General features: G+C 35.1%; 1 protein-coding gene across 1 annotated transcript; it reads right to left on the bottom strand.

Annotated features, from left to right (window-relative positions):
- Window positions 1–7,759: 7,759 nt before the first annotated feature.
- Window positions 7,760–9,210, bottom strand: LOC110451064. The gene is made up of 3 exons (XM_021498948.1): window positions 9,096–9,210; window positions 8,859–9,006; window positions 7,760–7,997 (listed from the first exon to the last, which is right to left on the bottom strand). The coding sequence occupies exons 1-3, from the start codon at window positions 9,156–9,158 to the stop codon at window positions 7,906–7,908; spliced, it is 303 nt and encodes a 100-aa protein (XP_021354623.1). The 5' UTR covers window positions 9,159–9,210; the 3' UTR covers window positions 7,760–7,905.
- Window positions 9,211–18,248: the final 9,038 nt, after the last annotated feature.

Genomic DNA, 18,248 nt, shown 5'->3' with positions numbered 1-18,248 from the left:
TTTACAGAGTTTCTGTGGCAATTTATGAATGTATGTTTAGTACAATGTACAAACGAGAACAAGGTCCTTCCTGGAGTGCACTGTACAACAGGTGTATCAGAAATCTCCCTCTTATCTCATCGCCATCTGATCCCATGTAAGATTTGTCGACACTTCATTTTAAGATTTAGTTTTTGACATGAAACAATAAAACGTATCAAAGGCCTTACATTAAATAATACCAAAATACCCTACTTCAAATATCCATCTCGATCTCTGTACAAACACTGTACCCGTATTCGTGCAAAATCACTGATGACGCCATTTTGTTTTCCAATTGGCTCTGGACATTTTGAAGCTTTGAAGCTTTACAAATATGTGTCTCTGGACATTTTGAAGCTTTACAAAGATTATTTATATATCAAATAAGCATAATGGTACAAATGTACATCTAGTTGAAATTAAAGCTATTGCGCATCATGAAATATGATGTTAAAAAGATGCATTTCAAACCTTAAACAAATGAAATAAGCAATATTTATATCTTTTTAAACACTTTACATAGATATAGTCACACAAACATGTAATGGACCCAGAGTAGAGCCACGTCCACGTCCGTACCATCTGGTAAGTTCTACAATGAATGGAGTTTTGAAAAATCGTCCACTCTGTTGAGGAAAACGAATAACAATAAAACAAAAAAAAAAAAGAAATACCAGTGTTTTACACAGCAATTTAATCCGGGTTGGCTGTGTTCAGCTTTGCGAAGTCCTACGTATATGTTTGTACACATCTGTGATACGCTGTATATCTTAATACTTGTACATCGTAAAATATTACTTAACGATAGCTCGGTCAATTTTTAATATATCAAACTGAGGTATGATTTAAAAGTATGCTATAGTCATAGGAATAGCATATCTTCTGATGTCGCTTACTTTTTAGTTATGGGAGTGAAACCTATAGCAGCTGTGGGAGTGATGAAACCTATGATAGTTGTGGGAGTGATGAAACCTATAGCAGCTGTGGGAGTGATGAAACCTATAATAGTTATGGAAGTGATGAAACCTATAGTAGCTAGATGTCATGTCCGTACTCGATACATTAAGGACGCTTCATCATTTATTCAAGTGAGGTGATTTTTACTGCTCACATCGGCAGCCATTTTGTCTTCAACAATAGGGCGCACCAGCCAATCAAAATTACTTCCGGTTAATTTGATCAAATGAAAACATTGGTTACGGAGTGATCTTTCAGCAGACACAAAGTAAGTTAGCACGTTGGATATGAATATATTTATCACATGAATGAGCAATATCAAAATAACTGTGATATTTCTAGCGCTTTTCACCATTGTAATCACGAAAACAACTCGATCGCGTGGAAAAGGTAAACTGGTACACGTGTTTTTGTTGTCAACAGGTCGAATTGCCAGAAGCAATTTTGATTGGCCTATACATATTGATGTAAGCAAGATGGCAGTCAATGTGAGCGGTCGAAATCACCTCAATTGAATAAAACGATGTAGCGTCCATAATGTATCGAGTACCGACATGACATCTAGTCAAGTGAGTGAGAAATGAATCAACTAAAATAAAAGTATAAATATTATCTCTAACAAACCTGTAAAACGCTCACAATCGCTGTCGTCAGATTTTGACGACAATCCCCGTGTTTTATAGAGCAGTCGATAGCTGACCATAAACAGGCGACCGATTAGAATATTTGAGCCTGCGATTATGGTCAGTTTTAGCGGCTAGGGTAACGAGCCCCTTTGATGCATGATCGAGTTACCGTGTTGTGTTTTCTAAAGTGTAATCGCGTTGACAACCGCTTGTAATGTATTGGATTTATTTTTGCTGCTGCTAGTCTGCATTTGGAAAGTATTATGTAGTGTGTTCTTGATAATCTGAAATGCTGAATAGACGGTCTGTGGTCTTTGCTGATACTTAATTATGTTACTTTCTTTCCATGGAATAATGTCCATTTTGATTGTGATTATAAATGTGTTGATAATTGTACGTAAGTCATCTACAAGTTCTTCTAGTTCTCCTAGCATAATTATCTCCTCGTTCAGTGTGATTCTTATCCCTGGTAATTTATCAATTATATTATGTGTCAATTGTATCAATTCGTTTGTAATATAAAGTCACAGTGATAAAATAGGTGGTCTAATGTTTCCGTTTCTCTGCTACACAAATGGCACTTGCCATCGGACGGTTCATTTGTTGGAGTTTTTGTTCTGTGTATATAATTCTGTGTAAGCTTTTCCATTGGAACTCTTTCATTTTTAAGGGAATTGCTAATTTGTGTACTTGCTCCCAAATAATATGCCATTCAAATTCCTTTTGAAAATTAATTTCCCATTTTTCTTCTGATTTAGGTTTTGCATTTGGTGTCAAGATTCTTTGGACTGTGTTCTCTTTCTATTGCATGGGTTTTGTTGTGAAAAATGTAACATCTTTTAAATATCCTAAACTTAAATCTCTTTCGTTTTGTTGGCTGTTTGTGTTTGTTGTTTAAGTATTAAGAGAAATCTCTGAGGGATTGCTTTATTTATTTTAGTGAATTCACCTTTCTAGTTTTGTATGTAGGTCAGTTTATTTAACAATGGGTTACTATCTACGAATTTGTTATGTGTACTGTCCAATACATCCTTAATTTTGTGTATTCCAATTATTGCAAAAGACAGTAAAGTAAGGGGTTTTCTGTTAAACTGTATGTAAATATTGCCAAGTAATTTCTGGTTAAGAATTTTTGACAGTGTGAGGTTTGGCAGTTTTGCTTGTAGTTTGGCCCAGGCGAATACAACCTCGATATACAGGCGTTACGATCACTTTCGCTCTCCGCACCCCTGAAATATGTCATAGCAAAATTGAAGATTCGGTGTGCGCCACCTTGTTGATGAGACAAGAAGACTAGTTCGATCCTTTGAATATGCCCACTTTGTAATACTGGTATTTGGGACGAGTATCATTACTTATATACTAGTAATAACGACACTTTAGTCAAAATAAGGGGAAAACATATTCCGGCCTATTTTTATACAAGTCCAAACCAACATAAAATGAAAGGAATGTTCACAATCTTTAATATGAAATTGTTAAAAAGAGTAAGCTTATTTGTTCAAAAATTAACAAAAGTACTTTAGTGTCTCTATACTCTATATTTTTCTTTTGTTTGCCAGTGAAATTTTATATAAGTTGAACACTGAATTATTTGTATGTAACTACACGTATATATATAATTATGTACTATGCTATGATATAGAATGTTTGTCTGTCATGCACTCAAACTATGTTATATATACATGACCTCTTGTTACACATATTATGTGTGTCTGAGTGAAATAAAAATCTTGAAAAATCTTGAAATCTTGATGTACATCAAAAGAATCTCGCGGTCACGTAACGGTAAAAATTGATAGGCTTTGAAGTCGGGCGTCTCTCCTTTGTAATCTTCAAAGGACAGGTATCGGCCTAGCGATTGGTCAGGTTTTTGTTGAACTGAGACCAATCAAACAGCTATCCTCGAGCCTTCAATTTTGCTATTTGGTATCTATGAAAGTTTCTAAGTATACCATCCTCATTCCTCCTTTGTTCGTATCATTGCAAACTACTTTCCTCTCTATTTGGTTACTTTTGTGTACCCCATATGTAATTCCAGATCAATGTATTAATTTCTTTCATACAATTTAATGATATTCCCCTGGCTTCTATTTCAAATCGTATAACTGATAATTATTATAAGAATTCTTCCACTTGTTGTCAGATTTCTAGTTTTCCAATAATTCCATCTTCCCCTGGAGACTTGTTATTTAATTTAGATATTGCTTCAAAAATTTCTGAATCAGTTATTGGCCTGTTCATATTTCTACTTTCTTCTGCATTTAGTTTAGTTTCTATAAATTGTGATAAGTTATTTGCACTATCCTGTTCCCATCCCTCAGTTTTAAAAAGTTAAGGGTAGAATTTCTTCTGTTCACTTAATATGTTGGTTATCTCTGTTTTATAATTACCATCTTCGCCTTTTATTCGAAACCATTGATTATTTTCTTATTAAATTTCTCTTGATTAAAGAAATATCTTGTTGAATTTTTCATTCTCATCAAAGACTTGTATTTTAGATCGTATTCGTGCGGCATCTGTTTTATTGTTATAAATTTGTTTAATTTTCAGTTTCACCTTTGATATTCACGTTCACGTGATTGAAAACAAGTCAAACATCTCATTTAAAACTCACGAAACAACAATACACAATATGATACCCCGTACAAATCTTCATTCACAAAACAATTCCATATTTCTTACAGTGTTAGGTCTGTTATCGTTTGTCCTATGAGAACAACTGATCATTACACATGACTAATATTGCATTAGTGTTAATTCATCATTATGTGATTATGTGTCTAAACATCGTTACGCGTATCTCCATATCTAAAGGCACAAGACACATGTCTCATGTGGCGCACTCATACAGACACGTGTGTCTTACACAAGTACATGTATGTACATAACTGCACTTATCGACCTTTAGTTCAGAAGCTGTATTTCCTGCTTATAAACGTATACTGATTTTGATATGGATATTTTTGCGTATCAAAAAAAACACGTCGATTTTTTAGTTTGTAAAAGGGATACTTCCAATAAGGGCCGAAATATTGAAACATGCTTTTGTACGAACTCCAAGACATGCGAAGGAGTTCAGTGAAACTGTACCGATTTTCGCAGCACATTTTTTTGCATAGTCAAATGATGAACCTGTCCAAGTGTTTAGCTCTCCCATAGATTTGGTAGCATGTTTAAACCTCTATTTGCAGGAACCTAGTTGTAGGTCAAATCGATTGGATTTAATATAATTTGACATTATCGGAACAAACAAAAAAAAGAACAAAAAAATAAAAAATAAAAAAAGGATCGGACCTTAACCTATGGCTCCCGCAGGTATTAAACCTTTACCCGGACCCTGGTTCTTCGTCAATTATTTTTGTTAAACAATTGTTCTACTGCTATAGGTCTGTAGTTACCAGTTTGTCAATAATGTTTCGGGCTCTTCATAAACATTTCAAGAAGAAATCCAGTATTCCAATACATATATTATCAAATTTGATTTTTTTCACTCAAACATTTTTTAAACACTATTCAACAACATGACACTTGAAATACAAATAAAACAAATAATCACTTCAGTACATCACAACACTTTTGCTAGAATATATGNTAAACAACTGTTCTACTGCTATAGGTCTGTAGTTACCAGTTTGTCAATAATGTTTCGGGCTCTTCATAAACATTTCTAGAAGAAATCCAGTATTCCAATACCTATATTATCAAATTTGAATTTTTTCACTCAAACATTTTTTAAACACTATGACACTTGAAATACAAATAAAACAAATAATCACTTCAGTACATCACAACACTTTTGCTAGAATATATGTTTGATTGTTAATGAATAATAATGGAATGATTGAAGAAATAGCACTGAATTCAATCAAAGGGAGACAACTCGCTAAGATAACTGAACAAATCCACGCCAGGTGGAGTCCCACAGGGTGAAGATCTACAGAGATTAAAACCTCCCTTAGAATACGATATTTCCTACCTTTCGATTTATCTTAGATGACGTAATGCTTATCAAGGTATATAGACCATTAGAGTACATTATCTAGACATACTTTACAATGGATTTTCACGACGATAACAAATATTCGGCTTACAGGGTACACACTTAAAATATGAACTTCATTTATTTGACAATAATTTTGAAACATTTTTTTACAACTTATACTATTCTTTCTTGTTGACCCAGATGTTAGCGTGCGGGGTCTAACTGTGGGAGGAAACAATAGTACCCAGATAAACCCTACGTGGTCGGGCAGGTGACCCCAACCTGTTCACGTCCGATCGGCGAATCTAACCACGGCCGCCTTTGTGAAAGGCAAGTGCGTTATCCACTGCAACACCCAACCCATCCTCGATATCCAGTGGTTAGGCTCCCTTCCATAACGCTAACCTTCGCTCTCTACACCCCTGGAATATGTCATAGCAAAATTGAAGGCTCAGTGTGCAGCACCTTGAAGATTAGACGAGAAGACTAGTTTGATCATTTGATGTACATCAAAAGAATCTCGCGGTCGCGTTACGGTAACAATTGATAGGCTCTGAAGTCGGTCGTCTCTCCTTTGTAATTTTCAAAGGACAGGTATCAGTCTAGCGATTGGTCAGTTGTTTTTACCCGAGACCAATCAAACAGCTATATTCGTGCCTTCAATTTTGCTATAACATATTCCAGGGATGTCCCTGGATAAAGAGGATGCAACCATCCACACTTCTGTCATATGTATACATATAGCATATATTGTAAATTCAAAATACAGTGGCTGTGTGTGTGTATTTATTACCATCCATGAAATAATCTCGAATCGGCCATTTTATGTATTAATATTATTTTCACATTCCGTCCCTGTATGTTGTTTCTGCACTTCCGGATTCCGAAATTGTACGAAACCACTCGTTACATCTCGGCAGATAGTACCGGAATCAGCCGAGATTAGACGAATTATACAAAATGCAACAACAATGCAACAATTAAACGCAAAACCTGAAGCACATTCCTTCATATATACTTATACATATGCTATAGGTCTTTTCAACATTTTATCATTAGGTTTAATCCGTGAATGAAAATTTAACTGTTGTGTGGACCTCTGTGTAATTCTGTAGTGTTCTCACGTCAGAAGTGATCAAGTCCCAGCGTAGTCAGGAAGAAAGCTTTAGGTAAGCTAAGGAAATAGATGTGAGAAACAGTTTAACCCATTTCATCATCATTAGGTTTATATTTTATATGAAAAAAGCAATACCACTATTTTATATACTGTCACTTTTATCTCTGTTTATATACCATTTTGTATATGTTTTTTACTTCATGTGTAAAATAACTTTTTAACTATAAAATAAAATCTGCTTCAGAAAACGACAGCTATCCAAATATTGAAAATTTTCATCAAGAGACATACGTATACTTGTACAGGCAGCTCTATCGGAATCCTGTATCTAAGAGTTGAAAGCGTAGCTGTACTGTACACGTGTACAGGGATTTGTTGACATGATTTAATAGGAGTTAAATCAATAGGTTTGTTATTAAAATATGAATAAAATGTTCTATTGATTTGAAAATTATGTACATGTACTTCTTAAATAAGGAAAAATATTACATGCCTAAATGTTAAAAAAAGAAAGGGAACTTACACCGTTCACTTCGTCTGGTCACAAGCTAACTGCGTTACACATTCGGCTACATCGGACATAGACGAATTGTGAAATACAAACTGTTAAAACCTAAGAAACACCTGTTGCAGTTTTCATTATTTTGAGCACTTTCCTAAAGGAGGACCATTTTCCGGCATACAATTTGTTTTTGCATATTCAAAAGTTGGTCCTCGAATGGGAAAGTGTTGAAAGTATTTTTGTAAGCCTGGCAAACCCGATCACTTTCATAGATATCGTGTATATGGCTTTATTTGTAGTATCATAATTATCAACAATACCTATTATCTCAGCAGCTCAAACATTCATATTTAATTGGTTTTATATCTATTCAATGCATATTCGCTACCTGAACTTATTTATGCATTAATGTTGTTTCCCGTTTTGATAAATGCCGACTTGGGGAAATAAGGGCAGTTTTCCGCCATAGCTCTTTAAAATTAATTGAAAACCATATCCAACGAAAATTTAACGAGACGAATTATAGATGAAAGATAACGAACAACATGAAAGTAATGTTGAACATTTATTGTTAACCAAAATAGATCAAATCAAATCATGTAACATTAAGTTACGTAAGTAAGGCACTCTAGAAGGAGTATGTTTGTACATTTAAATATGACACTCGGGAGTACTTCGATCTTCACACAAGGAAGTACTACTTGCCGGACTTTTGTTTTTCCCGTTCTTGGTAGGGGCTACATCTTCGTGTGATTTCCTCTTCCTCACCTTCATCCGCTGGATCGAGATCTTTACATACAAAATATACCTCATTATAACAATTAAAAGCAAAGCCGGATGACGTCTTTTGGAAAATGATATATTCGTTAATAGCTATACGTTTCCAAATATGCGATTTCTTTTCGCACGATGAACATTTGTAAACTATGTTTTCACAGCACTCCTGTATATATTCAAGAAATAACTATTTGACTCTACGTGACGGGAATGCGCGAAAACGGCAGAAATCTACACCGCTTTGTCACGACCTATGACAGGCATTGTGTAATTTAAACTGATATTGTTATCCTCCCAATGCAAGTTATTGAAACACATTTGAATTCAAAACAGTGTACAAAATGTATTATACATGTTAGAATGCAGAATATGTGGAAAAGTTGTTAAAGAGATATGTGTGTTTATTGTTATTTTTTGGTGGTGATGGGGGTCTACGAGATAAAGCGAAAGTTTCACAAGTTTGATATATACTATATCACCTAAACTGCATATAAATGAATAAAAGTATTTCCTCATACATATTGTTGAGGTATAAGTATGAAAGGATTAAATAGGTAAAATTAAGGTAAACATGTATCCGAGAGATACCTGGCGCGCGAACACATACCTATAAAATTATCAAGAGATATATACAGAGGAAAACGACACGTTAATTTTACTTAACATACCTCAGTCAATATAACCACATATCTACGCTTGTGCAAGTGTATTTCACACACAACAAACAACAACGAATAAATATTGTCCAATTCATAATGTATATATATATGACATTGACATCAAACAATGCTATACATAACGATAAGTAATTTTAACAACGAATGTTTCATTTCAGACCAACAACAACAACAACAAAACAATAGATGGTCTTACGTTTAAAATGAAGCGGCTCGTTGTTTTTTTTACCTTCAGCCTCAATCAGAGCGTCTTGTAATAGTATTTCGTCACTTCTGGCAGCCTCCGTGCTTTGCTCTTGTTTCGTTTTTGCTGAACTGTCTGGTTTGCCGGCCTCAGCCATTACCTGTAAGTGCGAAACAAAATCCATTCATTACAATGCACGGATAACATGTTATCAGAAGTCAAGATTCAACCCATATATACATGTAATACCTGATTACACCGTGGGTTAGGTATACAACGGAATGAAACTACACAATGACTGTCCCGCAGCATATGACTAATTGTACATCACGTGATTTCTGAATAGTGGCGTCGTTACATTGTTAAACAGTAACAGAAATAATGTTGCCAAAAACTGCATTGAAATCGGTCGACCGGTTACCAAGTTATGTACGACAAGTAGACGTTGAGCTTTAATTTTTACCTGGTATTCAAGCATCGTATCTTATTAGAACGGCCTCACTGAAGTAACGGCCCTAGTAAAACGGCCCTACCTGTGTATATATTGTATATACTGTATAGCACTGTACTACAAATGCATAATACAAGTACATCACTTAAAAGTATGTTAATAAACGTACATGCACTTTCAAGAAATAAACATATAGGTAAATGTACAAATAAAACTACATTTAGCTCTGCATCAAAACATAGAAGGATGTGCTCTGTTTGTACTAGGTTAAACATAACAGAAAACCAAAGATTGAAAGTGAAACATGTCATTTATTTAATAGAATAAATGACGGTATAAAATATCATCTTTTTACTTATTGTACACACTTGTACAAAGGTTTCTGTTACACAAGATGAAACAAAATAATTAGAACCCAATTATATACAAAGATGGGGATCAACTTGAACTGGCTGCGCATGCGTGTTGCATTCCAATATAATTTGTGGATGTATGCCAGTACGAGTTACTTCCCTTGCCCCAAACATAAATTAGAATGCGGCGGCAGCTGTGTAAAACTAGCTTTTCGCACGCACAGTTTCGTATTTTTCTACCGCAAGTATAACTAACACCAATTAAAAATATTATCAATTCCGTCAGTGAGATGAAACCCGTAAGGGCGGATTCATGAAGGCGCGAAACCCGTCATCCATCCATCCATCCATCCAATATTATCAATAAGTTCAGTTGATATATTTAAAAATTAATTATTATATTAACGCATATATTTTAAAATATTTGATGGTTATTTTCTCGTTGTAGGCATGTTGTAATATATTATCGGGGTGTGTTTAAACTTATTCCCCAGGGTGTGATACCGGGTGGGCATTTTTGAGAGGACATATGTTACACGGTATACTGTTTAAGTATGGACCGTTCGAGTGGTTGACGTTCTGTAGCATTGTGCATATCTATTCATCATGTTTCATCTAATTTACTTCACTGTTTCATTTTGTACATAATGAATTGTAGAACTTTATAAAACGTGTTGTCATTCATTGACCTGTAGCCAGCTGAAGTTAAGTCGAGACAGAACCACAGAGTTGACGAACGAAAAATCACTATACGAGGACAAAACTTTCACAGTGCATACGTTTCCAGCGTAGCCGAAATCGATATCGATTTTATGGACAACTCTTATACATTTTACACCTTTGTGTGCATACGCTTCACTGGTCATTTGTCTGATGAAGGTGACAGTGTACATATCGTACTAGTCACCGAAACGTCACATAGAAAATTTTATTGGTTGTGTAAAAAGAACTCATAAGAACAAAGTTGTTTAGAAAGAATAGAAAAGATAAGATCCCAACTTTAGTCGCCTCTTACGATTATGCAATGGGGGCAGCAGGTACAATTCTTACGCCCTACCTGTGGGGAGATGACATAAAAAAAGCAATCTATATCAGAAGAGAAGACACCTAACAAAGAATATATAATTCTTACTGACATTGGCATTAAACATAAGTTGAACTTGTACAAAAGTTTTTTAATTTCATCACAAACAATGTACATATTAAACGTGTCGCAACGTTTCAAGGCCGACTGGTCCCTTTGTCAAGCTCTGAGTGAGCGACATGTATTGATTTACCTGTATAACGATATGACGAAATTTTATATTTTGTATGTCACCTGGTGCGTTTCGCCTATTGATATAGTATCGTATCGTATACACACTGTATCAAATAGGTCAAGTTGAACTTATTTCTAGGGAGCATGATAAGGTAATTTTGTAAAATGTTGGATTTCCACTCAAATAATTTTGAATGTATTTTATCAGACAACAATGATATGATATATGTTACTGTCTCTATCGGCTGGGAGTATAAATGGATGAGCCATTATAATGGAGACACGGTAGTCTAGTGGTAAGACGCCGGGCTCCTGACCGAAGGAGGGTTGAAGGTTCAAGTCACGGCACGGAACTGTGTTGTATCTTTGCCCAAAATACTTTACTCCGTTTATTCCAGTCTACTCAGCTGTAGATGAGTACGTGGTTGGGCAGTGCTATAATTGTTAATTGCTAGCTGTGAGCACCGAAATGGAGGAACCGGCTGCATGTTCCCCAGGGATTGGAGAAAGAAACAAAGGATAATAATTTATGAACCGCTTTGAGACGACCTACGAACTAGTTTGTACTAAAGCAGTATATGAGAACCTCGAATTATTATTATCATTATTATTATATAATGTGAAACATACCGCCTCTGCATTCCATGGTAAGAAAAGCCGATCATATATGGCGCAAAATGTTTGATCACAGAGTGATAGGCTTCCAGATGTGAGGTTTGTTGACCGTTAGAGAGCATTTGGATGTCTCTCTTTAGGTATTGGAAGGACAAAATCAATCGTTAACCTTTGTTTCTGAAACACATAAAACAAGTTATTGATATCTCTAAGACTTATTGAAGTCTCCATCAGTGATTCTTTACTTACAAATACAAAACTAATTTGACAGTGAAAAAGGATTCAGGAATCTTTATAGGACGGTAATATATTTGATTGCTATGGCACAGTATAATAATATCATGTCATTACTAAATGCCATCGCAATTAGAAAAGCATAGTTGACAAAAAGACTTTCTACTTTTGAAAAACAAAAACATTATAAACACGTTTTATTAACATTTTTGCCAATTAGTACAAACATGTACCTGGTTTCAGCCATTTCTTGTTTCTGCGAGAGGGGTTCATAGGTGGATGGGAACATAATGGGAAGAGTGATCCGTGATGGTGTCCTATGCTGGCCCAATTCTGCAGCATCATATCCCCATTGCTATCTGGTGTTGATGATGCAACCCAGTAGAGGTGTTTAGGGATGCTCTTAATCCAACCATGTAGTTCAGCACAGTCCCTCTCTTTTGAATGGCCACAAGTTTCTTTTTTAAACCTAAATAAAATATAAATGTTCAAACAAAATAAAAAGTTCAGTTTAAGTGGTAGGATGTGAAGCATTTTAAATCATCCTTATGTTTTGTTGTTGTTGTTGTTGTTGTTGTATTGTTTTACAGGCTATCAGCAATGCTAGTCGTTAAGAGTCAAACAATATCATAAAACATATCTATGTACTTCTTTTGTTTTAATTTAGAATCTGGTTTTTGCCAACATAACAAAGCATGTGAATGTGGAACAGCATTTTCAATTGCAAGGATACTCCTCAAATTTGAGTTCAACTTTTACTTACCTTTTGCAACATGCCAGACGTCAAAACAGTGTCGGATGTCAGTCATGTTCTACCTGACCCCCTTCTTTATTTGGACATGTCTGTCGGCGACAATCCTCTCGATCTCAATTCCTTTATCTTTAAGCTGATGGATGGTCCTGAGGAGTCCCTCTTTCTCCGTGTGGCATGATCTCTTTACTTCATTACTATGTAACAAAAACAAAGATGAAGTATTGTTAATAGAAACAAAATCGGTGAGTAATCAGATTGTTATTAGTACCTAGCAGCATACCCAAATTGGAATTTAATACCAAATTTGTCATTCAAAAAGCTTATGGCGCAAAGCTAAATTCAAACTTTGCTAGGAATCTAAACATACCGCTTCATATACCACTGAAGTCTAATAAAATGTATCGCTTGATTTTTGATTACTACTAATCTATGGTGTAAATATAAACTAAATCTGCTGATGGGTTTGTGAGATGTCGAGATGCCATACACATAACCTTTTTAGGATGAACAGACAGACAAAGAGACTATGTTACTCCACACCAACCCCCACTTGCCATGGTTTCGTGTTTCATTATGTTACAGAGTTATAAATACTGTTAATGCCAGTCAAGTGTTGTAAAATTTCACTACGCTGATAACAAAGACTACTGTTTCATATCTGTTATATTGTTTTTTTATCATTTTTCTTACCTGCACAATTCTCCGCCAATACATATCTGTTTACAGGCATTTCTCGTCTCCTAAAAGTAATATAAATGTAAATTTTATTTATTTTACAACAATTATGAAACAACTTATTTCAACTTATATCAATCACTCTTGTTGGCTCAGATGTTAGCGTACTGGGTGTCTTGTTGCGGGAGGAAACCGGAGTACCCGGAGAAAACCCACGTGGTCGGGCAGGTGACCTGGGTACAAGAGATGGCAAGATTGCCTGGTGGTACAGACCCTATCATACTCTGGCTTGTCCACCTTCTATCGTAAGTACAATCTTGTTCATTTGTTATACATGACCCAGTAAAACAATATTATTGTACATTTTAGCCTTCCTATAGAATGCAAGGCAAGAAAGGTTTTTGGTTTGAACCTAGATCCTCTAAAAGCCTTAATATTTATATATGTTTATATATGATCTAAAAGGAAATTGGATTAAGTAGTTACAATATATGTTTTTGATCATCATAACAGTTTCCTTATCAGTTAGGGTTGTGCTACTTATTGATACTTTTCTGACAGAAAGTCATTAGTTGTTGACAATTCTCCCTTCGGTAACATGCATTGTCAATCTAAGTAACATCATCCTCGATACTTCAAGGGTTACGCTCACTTTCGCTGTGCAGAGAGCGAAAGTGAGTGTTACCCCTGCAGTATCGAGGATGAGATAACACAATCAAATCATGAAATAAGGACACCGAAAAGGATACTCTCAAGGGAGGCGTTTTAAAGCACTCTAAACATCAGGAAATGTTCCAAAATACGAACACCACGTAGTCGATTGTGACAGGCGAAACATTTGGGGAAAATATTTCTGCACTAGTGGTTCCTCGGTTTTTTACTAGAAATTACCACAAATATTAGAGAATATGTTATAGTATATTTGGACATAAAAGTAAGCGTTCAGAGTAATGTTACACGTTTTAGGGTTTAGTTAAACTTTCTGTAAAAATGCCACCCCAATGATGGTATATATGAGACGGATGAAAAGCTATCGATGTCGAAAAATCGATCCCACCTTAAAAAAAGACTTTTTATTTTAAGAACTTATTGTAACCAAACTGTTTGTCCATATTCCGTTGCTAAAGACGATCAATAATAGAGTAACATGTCCTTGTTTTCACTTATTTTTTTTTAACACACAGGATAAGACGAAAGAATCTAAAACCAATAATTTTACTACGAAGCAAGTAGAGAATGGAAGAGTTTTTCCCCTTCGCGCGTATACGAGATTATCTTGAAACTCCGGTCTTCAATTATTTCAAACTACTATACGTAAAACGTATTTCGTTATTTCCGTATTTGTGTCAAAAACTTTACGGCCATCTGTTTATGTTTTTGTATATTTCATAAGTGATAACAGTTATGTCAAACGCATGTGTGAGAAGATGAATATTTTTGAAGCGAATTACTTAGGATCCCTGTCCCGCTGCACTGGTTTTTCTCCATATACATTGTACAGTAACCTCCCCATAACTTCCGTTTAAAAACAACCGTAGCAAAGATAGGGCAGACCACTTCCGTTGACCAGGAAGTTAAAAATGGTAAGAGCGACAGTAATGTAACAAGTTGTGGTGACCCAGAGTTCGAATCCCTGCAGGCCATGCTGATTTTTTGCAATCAGAATACTGATATTGTTGATAACATTTTGTTTAAGTATCGCAAGGTATGACTTTCCCTCCGATTATTTATCGACGCTATGGTTCTGCCGGAGAAAAACAGTTAACAGTACCTAGCTACAGTTTTTGGCAGGGGTTCGAGGATCTTTATATATGTTAATAGATAAATTAGCAAAATTATAAATGCGAAGTAATAGGTCGCTTTGTCAAGAATTTACCATGTAACAATTACAAATCACAAAAATTAAAACTTTGAAAAGCAGCGAATATGAAACAATTGCACATCACAAAATTTAGATTTAGAATAGAGAAAACGCAGTTACCACTGAAATTGCATGCTGATTCATATAAATATACATACATTGCGAATTATAGTCCTGTCCATCCAGGTAACGCTCTGACGTCGGACAGCTCCTCAGATGCGGACAGGCTGTCACAGCTACTGCGGTCCACGGAACGACGGTCTGTAGTTCCCGCTGTCCTCTTATGAACTATATACTTCACCGTGATGTCCCTTTAGGTGACAAACACATCGCCAGTCCCTGAAGTGCAATGAACATCACGCATGACTAAATGCAACGAAAGAAAACATTCTACTACAAACTAAAACATGATCTCACGAACAAACAAACAAAACTATTTGCACTGCGGGGTTTCCCCAGACCCTCTAAGCAGCTCGTGTTACATACTTACTATCCACAGCTCTGAAATGATGAAACAGTCGATAAAAACACTGTCTAAGCGAGAGTTCACTGTTTGCATTCGCCAGGGACATGTAAATACAAAAGGACACCCTAGATAATATCGACTGTACTCACTACAAACTTGTGTCTGATGACCGATTTTCGTTTCAATTATTTTTGTTGCAACACCTAAAGTATTGTATTGATGCCGACTATTTAAGGCGGTCTAAGGCATTGTATTAGGATTATGGGTTTTGTTTTGCCACTTCCGGAGCGACTTTTTTGTTTTAAATATTCCTGTTAAATTTATTTCATTTTAATGTTTATTACAAATGAAAATTCGAAAGCACCGTTCCAAAACACACAAATAAGGTGGTACATCATTATCTGGCCAAGGCGTGGGTAATTGTACGCAGGGCGAAACTCCCTCAATTTATTGACTTGACCTGTTTACTTCAGCTTACCTAAAGTTCGATCAACGCATCTTTTGTAAGGTATTTTGTTCATACAAACTCGTCTGTACAACTGAAGTCTTTTAGAAAATTGTCGTAATAAGAAAACGCCCTCTGAGCTACAACTGGCCTTGAGAACGGCAGTTCTTTTATATACGAAATGAGAGAGCTAATATCCACTAACATCGGGTGACGAACTCGGGTGTTTTGTAAAATGAAATGTTTATTTTTCTTCAGACAACTGTCTTGGTTTTTATCGGGCACCCGGGTATAAGATTACTCTAATGAATTATATTTTTTGTCGTTGTTGGTCCTCTGCTGTATTCCCATGATTAAACCACGTTTACTTTGTCAGAAAACAGACTATACCTAGAGAAGATTTAGTAATTGTTAACACGAAAGCATTACTGATTTCAAATATTGACCTTGATTATGTTATAGATGTTAATTTCAATAATGTAGGTGTTGACTTCGTGGATAATCATAAATACCTGGGAGTAGTTCTGGATAATATTTAAGGATTGAATTCTGTTTTGTTGAAGTTTATGAGGTATAAACCTCAATGGGTCTTGAGACAAATTTTATGAACTGCGAAGCAGTTCATTTTGAATTTGTCTCAAGACCAATTGAGGTTTATACCTCATAAACGTCAACAAAATGGGATTCTATTCTTATATTTACATTCGGAGCGATGATATTTGTTCGGATAATTTCTAAAATATCGGTCTTGTGCAAGTCTAACCCCACGGAAGGTATTAAAACGTATGACGTCATCACTCACTGTGAGACGTCGTCCTGGTAAGATGAATAAGCAAATTAAGAAGTAAATTATTATTTGAATTCAATTGAATACTTCTGACAAAAAAATATAAATTGAAAACAATCTATGAGTGGAACTACTTCCCGCGCTCCGCGAAATAACAGAGTAATCAGGTTGATAATATGCTGATGTATTCATACGCCAACCGAAAAGTTCATTGAAAAATAACCTTTAAAATGTTAAGTAGTATATTGAGTCCAAGTTCAGTAGAAATGTAAATATTTGTAAATGGAGTAACCATATGGATAATATATGGCAAAAAGTTTCAAACCAGGAAAGTGTACTGCGCAGACTAAAATATATATTAAAAAGACCAACTCTAGATAAAATAAACAGATCCTATATTCTTCCATTACTAGAATAATGTTGCGAGGTATGGGATGGGTGTACTCTCGGTGACGCAGACAAACTATAAAATCTTGAACTTGAGTCTGCACGGATAATCACGGGTTTATTCCAGCAGTCATCGTTATACTCTGAAAGTGGTTCGAACCCTTATCTCAGAGAAGACTTAGGTGAAAAGCACTCTTTTTGTTTTACAAAATTCACAATAATTTCACACTCACCTATCTTACTTCTCTACTGTCTCCACTTGTCTCAGAAAATTCAAAATACAACCTCCGTATTGCTGATAATTATTCTCTACCTAATTTCCAAATTCACCTTTCAAACTCATCTTTTCCCCTTCTACAGTCCGACTTTGAAATCAATTAGACCTAGACACAAGACATAGAGTTTCACACACAGTGTTTTAGAATACTCTTCTAAATCTTCAAAAGGGACTATTTCCAGTTATGTTAAAATTACATAGGAGCCTGCCCACTCATAACTTTTGTTTCAGAAGTGCAACGAGATTGATACTGCTGTTTTAACTTTTTTCAATCCCTATTACATCTGATGATTTTACTTTGAATAATTCTTCTAATTATTTAGATGATNCAATAAGACCTAGACACAAGACATATAGTTTCACACACAGCGTTTAAGAATACTCTTCTAAATCTTCAAAAGGGACTATTTCCAGCTATGTTAAAATTACATAGGAGCCTGCCCCCTTATAACTTTTGTTTCAGAAGGGCAACGAGATTTATGCTGCTGTTTTAACTTTTTTCAATCCCTATTGATCTGATGATTTTACTTTGAATAATTCTTCTAATTATTTAGATGATTAATTAACCTAATTACAGCATGGGGGTCGAAAAATGGAAAATCCGCCTAAAAGTATATTTCTGGAAAAAATTCTTATTTTAGCATCGTAAAACTTGTGAAAGGACATTTTCTTTCATGTAGTGCTTTAATAATATATTTGTCATCCAGAATGTGAGTTTAATCGATTTTGTGAAAATTTTAATGTTAAAAATTTAACTTTTCATTCTTATTATTCTTGTATACCAGAAATATTTATAGTATGAAGAAGTGGTGTTATTTCAAATAATAAGTTGAGATAGA

This window comes from Mizuhopecten yessoensis, unplaced genomic scaffold (assembly GCF_002113885.1).
Source record: "Mizuhopecten yessoensis strain PY_sf001 unplaced genomic scaffold, ASM211388v2 scaffold81, whole genome shotgun sequence".
Taxonomy (NCBI): Eukaryota; Metazoa; Mollusca; class Bivalvia; order Pectinida; family Pectinidae; genus Mizuhopecten; species Mizuhopecten yessoensis.
Note: the sequence above shows the minus strand (reverse complement) of the source record. Positions and strands in the feature narration are given on the sequence as shown.

Excerpts from the sequence above, each read along its gene's own strand:
- LOC110451064 (XM_021498948.1), bottom strand. The coding sequence starts at position 9,158 with ATGCTGCGGGACAGTCATTGTGTAGTTTCATTCCGTTGTATACCTAAC. Across the intron at positions 9,007-9,095 it reads CTAACCCACGGTGTAATCAG|GTAATGGCTGAGGCCGGCAA; the intron begins GTATTACATGTA and ends TCGCACTTACAG. Across the intron at positions 7,998-8,858 it reads CGAGCCGCTTCATTTTAAAC|ATCTCGATCCAGCGGATGAA; the intron begins GTAAGACCATCT and ends TTGTATGTAAAG.